This window comes from Lithobates pipiens, unplaced genomic scaffold (assembly GCF_037356315.1).
Source record: "Lithobates pipiens isolate NorthernLeopardFrog02 unplaced genomic scaffold, aLitPip1_a1.2 Scaffold_8, whole genome shotgun sequence".
NCBI lineage: Eukaryota > Metazoa > Chordata > Amphibia > Anura > Ranidae > Lithobates > Lithobates pipiens.
Window position 1 is genome coordinate 29,345,701 of NW_027507903.1, and position 13,114 is coordinate 29,358,814.

Sequence of the window (13,114 nt, forward strand, 5' to 3'; positions counted from 1 at the left end):
GTGATGCCAAACAAATCAATGTACCCCACCCACACCAAATCTAACTACCACATCCACCCCCATATTGAGTAAGCACAAGTACATATCCTACACTTACCCAGCAAATGAATAGCACCTCCTCTTTGCTAAAGAGGGACCTCGCCATGTCCACCTAGATGGAGATTCTGACCAGCACAGGAACTTCCGGGTGATTACAATGACTTGTTTCTGGTTCAGAAGGTGAAACCACGATCTTTTGATCGCAGCTGTCAATATTTGATCACAACCACTAATATAATTTTTTTATTTTTGTTTATTTGCAGATATGCAAATCTGTATTTCTACATATGATATTTGAAGGTAAACTTAAAGGGATTGTAAAGTGATTTTTTTTAAACAAACATGTTATACTTACCTCCACTGTGCAGCTCGTTTTGCACAGAGTGGCCCCGAACCTGCTCTTCTGGGGTCCCTCGGTGGCTGTCTCGGCTTCCTCCCGCAGGTATTTCTCACGTTCATGCGAGCTCCCTCGCATGGCGAGAAGCATCTGCGGGTGCGCTCCCGTGATACAGCTGGCGGCTATAGCCGCCGGCTGTATCACGCGGCCCCGCCCCCCGGCGCTCCGCGTCAGTGGATGTGATTGACAGCAGCGCGAGCCAATGGCTGCGCTGCTTTCCATCCATCCACTCCAGCCAATCAGCGGCCAGGCTGAATGGTGGAAAGGACGTCGGGGGACGAGCGCGGGACTTTCGGCGGGTGAGGTAAGTAAAACGGGGGGACTGGGGGCGCCGGGACTGTCAGATGTTTTTTCACCTTAATGCATAAACAGCACTAAGGTGAAAAAACATTTACCTTTACAACCCCTTTAAGGAATTTTTATAAGAAATGGTGTCCCTGGGATAGCAGAAGCTAAATTACAAAGGCCCAGTTTGAGCCCTGGTTTACACTGACAGCGGGAGGAAATTGTGCGAGTTTAGCTGAACCCACACGACTTCATTCCCGCATGTCAGTCCCGACTGCGGGGGGGGGGGGGGGGGAATTCAGACATCTGTGCAGGTTTCTGCACTGATGTCAATAAAAATCCCACCCCGAAATTGCCAAAAAGTAGTACAGAAACTACTTTTGGAAATTGCGGTGCCGCACCAATTAGAGCGGTACAATTGCCACGTCAAATCTCATGTCAAATCACACTCATAGTGAACCAGGGCTGACACATACAACACTGCCTATCCACCAGCTGAATTCATTACCTGCAATTCTCCACAGCTGTTATATATAAAGATTCCACCTTTATCATTTACTTGCAGGTGTGCTGCAGAGATTTGTTTTTTTGGTGCACAAATACATATAGAAATAAGATATAAAAGAAAGATTTTGCACTTCTCCAAAAACCACCCACAAAACTAATTAAAAAGAAGAAAGAAAAGAGAAAAAAAAAACACAACAGCTCAATAATGTACTTTTATTTTGCCAGCAGAAACAAAATTATGTACATTCATTTACTAGATTCAAAACAATGTCTACAGGATATATGGTGCTACATTTAGCAAAAGTTAGCAATTGGGTTTTAAGGGCCCTGCTCATAGGAGCTTACAATCTAAATTTTTTCTAAACTTTAGAGTGAACACAGCTTTACTTTCAGTGTATAACAGGCAACACAACACATTTTTATCTGCAAGATTATAGAAAGATTATAGAAACATACTTATTCTTACAAAGCCTTCCAACATAATGTTAAAAAAGGCACATATTAAAAATATAACACCCACCACTAGCCCACATTCCACACACATACATACATTAGTGAGTATGTTCTGCTGGAAGCTGCATTTCTGTGTACATGATTAAGCAATGGGATCAAAGAGTAGAAGGTCAGCACATGCTCCCAAACCATGTTTGCATGGTCAGACAGGAACAATACACACACAACATTGACAGCATGGCCACATAAACCCACTTTTGATTGAAAAAATGCACATTAATTTCAGCAAACAGCCCTAGTTGGGCATTTGTCAATATGCACAATATTATTCCTTCTCCCCCACAAATCACAGCAAAAAACTTGGCCTTCTCAGGCCAAACGAACCGCCCCCTACTGCAGCCCTTTATATAAGATAGGTTGTATTGTTAGCACACTGACTCATGCCCAATATAAGTACCCACCAGTATCTTTCAATCTGTCTCTTCATGTATGTCTAAAGTAAATGCACCTGATGAGCAGGAAAACATAATACTATTTGCAACTGTGTTAGCCCTTGGCTATGTACATTAAATCTCCAACTACACGCCAAAGATCGAAGTCCATCTGCACGCACATAAACAAAGCAACAGTTTTCTAAACATATGTACCTGTGCATGTCCAAGTCCCTGGGCATGATTAGTGCTAAAAAAAAACATTAACATCAGTCCCTGGCTGCAATGAGCTTTCAATATAAAGTCCAAAACTAACTTTCTGACATTAGAGACTATTTCTACAGGAGACAAATAAAATGCAGGGAGAACATATAAATGACAACACAACGTCAACACAAGAATTAGCATGTTGGGGAATTAAACCAGCAACCCCAATGCTGCTCAACAGAATTGCTACCCACTTAGCCAGCAGGTAGCCTCACACATGTTGTCTGCATCTCTGTGGTGTGAACCAGCCCTATGTCACAAGCAATATACAGTACATTGGCCTAAGTATTGGGACGCCTGCCTTTAAACGCACATGAACTGTAATGGCATCCCAGCCTTAGGCCGTAGGGTTCAAAATTTATTTGGCCCACCCTCTGCAGCTATAACAGCTTCAACTCTTCTGGGAAGGTTATCCACCAGGTTTAGGAGTGTGTCTATGGGAATGTTTGACCATTCTTCCAAGTGCATGTGTGAGGTCAGGCACTGATGTTGGATGAGAAGGCCTGGCTTAAGTCTATGCTGTAATTCATCCCTAAGGTGTTCTTTTGTGTTGAGGTCCTGATCTCCACCTGATAGAACACCTTTTGGGAGAATTAGAGCAGAGACTGCAAGCCAGGCCTTCTCATCCAACATCAGTGCCTGGCCTCACAAATGCACTTCTGGAAGAATGAGCAAACATTCCCATAGACACACTAAACTTTGTGGACAGCCTTCTCAGAAGCTGTTCTAACTGCAGAGGGTGGGCCAAATCAATGTTTAACCCTACAGACTAAGACTGGGCTGCCATTAAAGTTTATGTGTGTGTGTAAAGGCAGGTGTCCCAATACTTTTGGCTAGATAGTGTATCTGGCAAGATTTACAATGGTGGTGGAAGTCCTACACATAATTACTACATTTAGACATAGCTTTAGCACCTGGGCGATGAGACAACTTCTCAACTTGAAGTGGCATGTTTGGGATTCAAACCCAGACACTCTGGGATGTTAAGAAGAAGTTCTAACCTCTAAGCCATGGAGCTGCCACATGTGAAAACCTCCTACACATAAATACACATAAATACTGCATTTCTTTGGACATACAGGCAATGGAATTACATTACTCAAGAGTTATTCTTCTTGATTTATTCTGTGATATTTGCTGGTTCTTTGTGGGTCAGTGTAGAATAGTGATATTACCCCTTTTTGGGAATACATTTTGATTTCTGATGTTGGTACACATATCACATTTTTTGGGCTCAAATTATGATTATTTGGAAATGATAAAAAGCACAACTAATTGTTACTCATTTTAAATTGGTATTGTTTGTGGCTTGTTAAAACACCTGTTTGGGTAAAGATTGTTGTGAGATGGAGAGTAATAAATAAAAAGTGATGGAGAAAAAAATATTTTACCAAAACATTAAAACATTCCACATTCTGGCATTCTTAAAAACAAAATAGATTAAGTAGAAGCAACAATGTTGCAAAGTAAAATTTATTTCAGAGAAAGATACATTTCATCTCAACATTAACCACTTCAGCCCCAGAAGATTTGGCTGCTCAATGACCAGGCCATTTTTTGCGATACAACACTGGGCGGCACAGTGGTGTAGTGGTTAGCACTCTCACCTAGCAGTAAAAAGGGTTGTTGGTTCATATCCCAACCATGACACTACCTGCCTGGAGTTTGCATGTTCTCCCTGTGTCTGCGTGGGTTTCCTCCAGGTACTCTGGTTTCCTCCCACACTCCAAAGACATGCAGGTAGGTTAACCACTTGAGGACCGCCGTATTGCCATTGTACGTCAGCACAATGGCACAGGCAGGCAGAATCACGTACATCTACGTGATTGCCTTCCAGCGGGTGGGGGGTCCCATCGGACCCCCTCCCGCTGGTTACGGCGGTCCGATTCGGTCCAGGAGCGCTCCGTGATGAGGGGATGGCCGTTCGTTTTCGGCCACCCCCTCTGGATCGCTCCTGGCCAATGAGAAGCTTCCTCCCCTGTGTATTGTTTACACAGGAAGGAGGAAGTGATGTCATTCTCCTCGGGGCGGTCTTTTTGACCGGACTACGAGGAGAACAGTAAAAGTAAGTGTGCACCAACACTACACTGACATGTAGGTACACACAGGCACACAAACCCCCCCCGATCCCCCCCCCGATCGCCCCCCGATCCCCCCCCCGCCCCCCCTCCCCCCCCAGTCACAGTGTCACTGATTGCATTGATCATTTCTTTACTGATCAATGCATTCAGTGTCAGTTGTGACAGTAAAAACTGTCAGGACAGTTAGTGTTAGGTCCAGGGTAGCCCCCTATCACCCCCCAATAAAGATTTAACCCCCTGATTGCCCCTAGAGTTAACCCTTTCACCCCCTTTTGCCAGTGTCACTAAGCGATCATTTTTCTGATCGCTGCATGTGTCGCTAGTGTCGCTAGGTAGCTAGTTATTTTTTTAGGTTCACCGCCAGGTTTTTATATCGCTAAGTACCCCGATATACTACCCAATAATGTTTTTAACCCCCTGATTGCCGCTAGTTAACCCTTTCACCCCCTTTTGCCAGTGTCACTAAGCGATCGTTTTTCTGATCGCTGCATTAGTGTCGCTACAGTCGCTAGGTAGCTAGTTATTTTTTTAGGTTCACCGCCAGGTTTTTATAGCGCTAGGTACCCCGATATACTACCCAATAATGTTTTTAACCCCCTGATTGCCGCTAGTTAACCCTTTCACCCCCTTTTGCCAGTGTAACTAAGCGATCATTTTTCTGATCGCTGCATGTGTCGCTAGGTAGCTAGTTATTTTTTTAGGTTCACCGCCAGGTTTTTATATCGCTAGGTACCCCGATATACTACCCAATAATGTTTTTAACCCCCTGATTGCCGCTAGTTAACCCTTTCACCCCCTTTTGCCAGTGTCACTAAGCGATCGTTTTTCTGATCGCTGCATTAGTGTCGCTACAGTCGCTAGGTAGCTAGTTATTTTTTAGGTTCACCGCCAGGTTTTTATAGCGCTAGGTACCCCGATATACTACCCAATAATGGTTTTAACCCCCTGATTTCCGCTAGTTAACCCTTTCACCCCCTTTTGCCAGTGTCACTAAGCGATAATTTTTCTGAACGCTGCATCAGTGTCGCTAGTGTCGCTAGGTAGCTAGTTAACTAGGCTCCCAAAAAGTCCCCCACATGTGGTATCCCCGTACTCGGGAGAAGCAGCAGAATTTATTTTGGGGTGTAATTTGACTTCTGCCCATAGCATGTGTGAGCAATATATCATTTAGTGACAACTTTGTGCAAAAAAAAAAAGTTTGTAATATTCCCGCAACTTTTGGCAAAATATAAAATATTCCATGGACTCAACATGCCTCTCAGTAAATAGCTTGGGGTGTCTACTTTCCAAAATGGGGTCATTTGGGGGGGTTTTGTGCTATTTTGGCATTTTATGGCCTTCGAAACTGTGATAGGTAGTGAGGAGTTAAATCAAAAATTTGCACCCTTAGAAATCCTGAAGGTGGTGATTGGTTTTCGGGGTGCCGTGCGCGACTAGACTCCCAAAAAGTCCCACACATGTGGTATCCCCGTACTCGGGAGAAGCAGCAGAATGTATTTTGGGGTGTCATTTCACATATAACCATGGCATGTGTGAGCAATATATCATTTAGTGACAACTTTTTGTAAAAAAATTTTTTTTTTTTTTTTTTTTTGTCATTATTCAATCCCTTAGGACAAAAAAAATAAATATTCAATGGGCTCAACATACCCATCAGCAATTTCCTTGGGGTGTCTACTTTCCAAAATGGGGTCATTTGGGGGGGATTTGTACTGCCCTGCCATTTTAGCACCTCAAGAAATGAGATCGGCAGTCATAAATTAAAAGCTGTGTAAATTCCAGAAAATGTACTCTAGTTTGTAGACGCTATAACTTTTGCGCAAACCAAAAAATATACGCTTATTGACATTTTTTTTACTAAAGACATGTGGCTGAATAAATTTTGCCCTCAATGTATGACTAAAATTTAGTTTATTCGATTTTTCTTATAACAAAAAGAAGAAAATATCTTTTTTTTTCAAAATTTTCGCTCTTTTTCCATTTATATCGCAAAAAAAAAAAATCGCAGAGGCAATCAAATACCATCAAAAGAAAGCTCTATTTGTGGGAAGAAAAGGACGCAAATTTCGTTTGGGTGCAATATTGCATGACCGCGCAATTACCAGTTAAAGCAGCGCAGTGCGAAATTGCAAAAAGACCTCTGGTCCTTAAGGTGTTTATTGGTCCGGAGCTGAAGTGGTTAATTGGCTTCTGTCCAAAATTGGCCCTAGTATATGAATGGGGACCTTGGATTGTGGGCTCTTTGAGGTTAGGGACTGATGTGAGTGTGCATTGTACAGGGATAGGGACAATTGTAGACACTCACTCAGGTTGAACTGGATGGACTGGTGTCTTTATTCAACCTTACTAACTATGTAACTGCGTCGCTTTAACTGACAATCGCGCGGTCATGTGACACTGTGCCCAAACAAAACTGACGTCCTTTTTTCCCCACAAATAAAGCTTTCTTTTGGTGGTATTTGATCATCTCTGTGGTTTTTATTTTTTGCGCTATAAAAAAAAGAGTGACAATTTTTAAATACTGTTTGCTATAATAAATATCCCCAATTTATTTTAAAAGGAGCTAATTTTTTTCACAGTTTAGGCCAGTATGAATTCTTCCACATATTTTTGGTAAGAAAAAGTGCAATAAGCGTATATTGATTGGTTTGCGCAAAAGTTATAGCGCCTACAAATTAGGGGATAGATTTATGCCATTTTTATTATTATTTTTTCTTTACTAGTAATGGCGGTGATCTGCGATTTTTATCGAGACAGCAGCATTATAGCGAACACATCGGACACTTTTGACACATTTTTAGGACGATTGACAATTATACAGAGACCAGTGCTATAAAAATGCACTAATTACTGTATAAATGTCACTGGCAGGGAAGGGGTTAACACTAGGGGGCAATGCAGGGGTTAACTGTGTTCCCTGACTGTGTGTTCTAACTGTAGGGGAAGGGGACTGACTATAGGAGATGACAGCACATGCTAGCCCGCTTAAAGGGGCCGATGTACAGCTACGACGGCTCGCAGGATCGTGCTGACCTGCCACAATATGAAGGATTTATTTGGGGAAGTTACAATTGTATCATCAATGGCTAATACTTGCACTGGACTATTATAGCGCAGATTTTCACTCCCAAAAATGCTCTTTAACTGCTTATGTAGAAGAATACATGTCGGCCTAAAATGAGAAAATATTTCCTTTTCTTTTTAAAAAATTGGAATATTATAGCACAAAGTACAAAATATTGTGTTTTTTTTTTTTTAAATTGTCGCTCTTTTTTTTTGTTTATAGCGCAAAAAATAAAAACCGCAAATACCACCAAAAGAAAGCTCTAGTTGTGGGAAAAAAGGATGTAAATTTTGTCTGGGTACAATGTCGCATGACCGTGCAACAGTGGCACAGCTGAATTGCAAAAAATGGCCTGGTCATTCAGCAGTCAAATCTTCCGGGGCACAGCGTTCATTGGAGCTAAAATGAGCGCTATTTGCAGGTCTGAGCATGCTCAGTTGTGTTGGCACCTAGTTGTACAAAAACAGGGAATTTATCTCTTCTCAGACTTTTAAAGATATTTCAGTGTAGAAATTCTTTTTTCACACTGTTTAAAAGCAGATTATCTTTAAATAATATACCACATATTTCAGTACCATTTATGCAATTATATAATGCTCTGAACATTATTTCCACGTGCACTATTCCAGGTTTTAGCAGAGTAAGGGTTTGGGCACTATTTGGTTTCAGGGAGCTATAGTAAATTTTATTTTTTCTGAGTATTTTTTTTTACCAGTGCTATAGTGAATACCGTTTTAGCACTAATTTGCTAAACTATCCCCACTGGCTCCTGCTGCTGTCAATTAAATCCTGTGAGGAGGGATCAGTGGAGCAGGGCTGAGTTGCACTGTGTATGTCTGTAGATCCACACAGTTCAGCTCAACAGCAAACCTGCAGGCACACCCCCATAGGAAGTAGCTTTCTACGGTGGCACACAGAGAAGAGAAGGAGCCCAGAATGTCGGTGGGGGTCCCAAGAAAAGTAAATTGGGGGCTGCTCTGTGCAATGAGCTAAGTATAACATTAAAGTGGAATTAAACCCACTGATTTAACTGTTTTCAAAAGCAGTTACATTCAAGGCATGTTGTGAGTGATAACTGTCACAGTTGCTTGTGCTCCTACCTGAACTGTCAAGCCACCAAATGGTTGGTACCATAACTGATCACATGTGTAGCACCATGGCAATTGCAGTTCAAAGGGAGGGTAAGATTTCAGCTTCTGTGGCTGTAAGGCATGGGTGCTCAACCTGTAGCCCTCCAGCTGTTGCAGAACTGACAGTTATAAGCTGACAGTTACAAGTATGACTTCCAAAGGCAGAGGCATGATGGGACTTGTAGTTCCACAACAGCTGGAGGGGCCACAGGTTGAGCACCTATGCTGTAAGGGATAGGAGAGTTTTGTTTTGCTTTAGGGCTGATTCACACCAGCAGCCAGGTTGATCAGTCAAACTGTTTACTTTTTTCTTTTATTAGAAATGAATTGAAATGTGATAAGTGACATTTCATTAAGTTTTATGCACCATGGGCAGTGTTGAAATTTGAACATTGCAAGAGAATTTTCCCTTAGTTTATAAGGTGTAAATTCATTTTGCAAAAATACCTAATCATGTCCAAGGAAATAACAAAAACTGTAATTTTCCCTGCACATGAATAGATAAGAGAAGTCAACAAAGCTTTGCCTCATTCACTAAGCTAAGGCAAAAGTCCTTTGCAAAGTGAACAGCCTATTTGCCTTTAGTAAGTCAACATCTATAAAGAATGTGTGTAAATATATATGTTGCACTTTTGGAGGTTTTGTATATTGGCCTTAACGAGCAACTGGAGTCTGCTCACATCATTTGTAATAAAAACATCTTTGCCATTCTGAAGCTTCCCTCCAACCACTTTGCATATGATTTTATATATACTCTGTTTCTGTACTTGTACTTGCCAAATATGCTGCAGAAATCTCCCTCCACTGAATGTGTCTGCAACCATTTTAACTGTGGGCTGCTGCCTGTTCACTTTCTGGATTTACATAGACACACAGAGGCACGCCTCCAGCTCTGCAGCCCTGAAGCTCTCTTTGGCCTTCTTATGACTCATCCCCCCCCCCCTCCCTTATTGGCAAACACTCACTTTGAGAGTGAGAGAGAGAGAGCTGTGCATGATGTCATAAGCCTAGGCTTTTTACCAGGCAAGTATTGGGAAGTGGAATGTATAAGGTATTTATTAACTGCCAAGAAAAAAAAATGTTTAGATGTGTAAATGAAAAGTTGAACAAAAATGACTGAAGGTCTGCTTTACTTGCAAGCTGCCTGGGGAGATTTTGCCCAGCACTGGCTTCATGGGTTTACAATTTAGTAAATAGAATCCAATTGGATGTTGTCATTTGGTTTCTAAGTTGCACTGCAAAAACCTCTAGAATCCAATAGGTGGCCATGAGCTACATTGACTCTTCGCCCAAATTTTATACATGACTAGCAAAAACAAATCTATACTCACACAGCAGCTAAACAAGCACCAGCTTTATGGATTGCTAGTACCAGTATTATTCGGTTTTTCTTTTGTTACTAAATATTATGAATAAATAAATATAATAAATGCTAAATTTTAGTATTTATTATATTTATTTATTCATATCTCTTTGATACTTTAAATAGCAATTCACCAGTTGCATAACAATAACAAAACTCATTCTATTGCAACAATGACAGATAGTTACTTTGTTTCTATTATAACATAATGGTAAATGAGAACAAATAAAAGGATAGTTTTGATTAGCTGTTGACCCAAGTCTCTGATCTTGGAGGTGATTCACACCATTGAACTCCTAGTGGCTTTAGCATTCCTTAGTAAGTTCTGTACATGTGTTCAAAGCAGACAGGAGGGCTAAGGGATAATGAAAGCTCTCAGCACACCCTGGAGATGCTTGAAAAGCTTAGCTCATCCCCTCCTCTGTCTAATATTGATCCAGACACGTGTGAGGACAGTGTCAGCAAAATAGGGGCAACTCACCACACCCAGCAATGCATCATAGCCAACCCAGTAGCCGAATACACAATGCAACCATCACCCAAGCCCCTTCAGATTCCTATATGTCCAGATGATAGAGCAGCAAGCTAAACATCACCCCAAGCTCCTTTAGATCCCTCCAAGTTCACATGACAGAGCACCATGCCAAACATCATCCCCAAGCCCCTTCAGATCCCTCTACTCCCAGGTGACAGAGCATCATCTCTAAGCCCCATGTAATTCCTTCAGATGTCCAGGTAACAGAGCATCAAACTAAGCATCATCCTCAAGCCCCTCCAGATCCCTCTACCACTATGGACAGAGTATCATCCCCAAGCCCCATTCAGATCTTTCAGATGTCCAGGTGACAGAGCAGCAAGCTAAGCATCATCCTCAAGCCCCTTCGGATCCCTCTACCCCTATAGGAACAGAATATCACCACAAAGCCCCATTCAGATCCTTCAGATGTACAGGCAATGGAGCAGCAATTTAAGCATCATCCTCAAGCCTCTTCAGATCCCTCTAACCCCAGGTGACAGAGTATTATCCAAAAGCCCTATTCAAATCCTTCCGATGTCTAGGTAGCAGATCAGCATGCTAAACATCATCCTCAAGCCCCTTCAGATCCCTCTACCCCCAGGAACAGAGTATCACCCCCAAGCCCCATTTAGATCCTTCAGATGTCCAGGTAACAGATCAGCATGCTAAGCACAATCCCCAAGCCCTATTCAGATCTTTCAGATGTCCAGGTAACAGAGTAGCATGCTATGCATCATCCCAAAAAACCTTAAGATCCCTTCACCTCCAGGTGACAGAGCATCATCCCCAAGCCCCATTCAGATCCTTCAGATGCTCAGGTGACAAATCAGCATTCTAAGCATCATCCCCAAGTCCCTTCGGATCCCTCAACCTCCAGGTGACAAAGCAGCAAGCTAAGCATCATCAGTCTACTGAAAGTTCAAATATTAGCTCTTCACAGCCACTGACTTCTATCAAAGAGGCACTATAGGAAAAAAGAAAAACTAATGAGGCTTCCTCAAGACAGTTTCTTCCTTGACAGTAGAATGGCTGTGGACTCCAAACCTACATGCATGCCTGTAGCAGAGACAAGTCTCTAGCCCTTTTCTAACACTAAAGGGTGTGAATTCTTGGCAGGGTAGCCTGGTAGTGTATCCTCCAGCCTTATGTTGTGATATGAGTATAGCTTTGCATCATCAGCATTGTTGTTTTCTTTTTTTTTTTTTTTCCTGTATACATAACTGCTTTGCCTTGGGAGCTCTCTACTCTCTTGCTTCTGCATTAAGCACGTTGCTTTTCCGACAATAGGACCCGACAATATCCAAACCTATCATTACCAGTCCTAGCCTAGCTCACCTCTACTTCCACTTTGTTGCTGTGATCCCTGCTAATAGAAATAATCAAAGCTTCTAGAAATAGCACAGATCAAGACGAGAAGCATGCAGATCGCCATCAAAAGTATTGATTCATTTAATGCAAACAGTATTGCCTATCAACCCAAAGCCCATAAACACCATAAACACTGTGCAATCTGATCACTGCTGTGTGTTTGTACTGGAATCAGAAAAAGGCAGGATAGAGTTAAACAAGAAGCAAGCTGAAGTATTAAGACAAAGAAAACTAGATAATGAGCGACCTCTCTGTGCCCCTCCAGCCATTCCAACATGAAAAGGGAAAATAATATTTACCCCATCTCCTGCTCCAGCTCTGAGATGTCAGCCAGGATGAGGAAGACCACTAGCAGGGTGACAGTGGCAAGTACCCAGCTCCTGAAGTCCGGATTCATGGTTCTCTGCTGCTTCTCCCAAGCCTGCCAGTGCAAATCAGCGAGGTGAAGGTGAGAGCTGGCAGTCCAGGCAGCAAGTCAATCCTGGCTTTGCGCAAGGCAGGCTTCCCCCCACCCCACCCCTCCTTAGTCCTTCTTGGCTGAGTGCAGGTGGGGAATGGGGGCAGATCGTTGTCACCTATCATCAGAGTGCATGCTGCTGTGCTCACACAAACTGGCAAAGAGAGAGATCCATGCAGAGGCACTGACATCCACTGGCTGACACAGAGATCCTCCCTCTCCTCCCTCCTCTTCTTCTCTGCTCCTTAAACTTAGTGTAACAAAGGGAGAAGTGCTCACCTGGGAGCAGGCAACAGACAGCAGGCAGTAAGGGAAAAGCCACCAGGGATAGACTGATGAGAGCAAGTAACAGTACACACTGCCTGAAGGAATTGGAGAATGGATGGCTTACATAACAGTCACTGGGAAGGTTGTGTCTGGCATCATTCTGATGTGATATTAGAGTGCCATGCACTTTGTAATATTTCTTGTATGGAAATGTTGGATAATGGGAGAGAGAGCACAGGGATCATAATAAGCACACTTGGCAATACATAGAATGAGCCCTGGGTTGGCTACAGATTCTGCTATGACTCATGGTGGTGACAACACTCAGCATTATCACATCAACAAAGGAGTGCCCACTCCTTCCATGCTCAGTTCACTAGGATTGGCAGGGTCATCTGACAACCGAGGTGTGTAACCCTTCATTTAAAGAGGTATTTTTATGGATACCTTTCCCATTCCATTAATTTGTACGTTTTCAGCTTTCAGTC

General features: G+C 42.5%; 1 protein-coding gene across 1 annotated transcript in view; it reads right to left on the reverse strand.

Moving 5' to 3' along the window:
* ST8SIA2 (ST8 alpha-N-acetyl-neuraminide alpha-2,8-sialyltransferase 2) overlaps window positions 1–12,804 on the reverse strand; it is a 540,643-nt gene extending 527,839 nt beyond the window's left edge. Inside the window, exon 1 of the mRNA XM_077472929.1 lies at window positions 12,202–12,804. Within this exon, the coding sequence (XP_077329055.1) occupies window positions 12,202–12,299 (98 nt within the window). The 5' untranslated portion in view covers window positions 12,300–12,804. The remainder of the gene's footprint in view (window positions 1–12,201) is intronic.
* Between the last annotated feature and the right edge of the window lie 310 nt (window positions 12,805–13,114).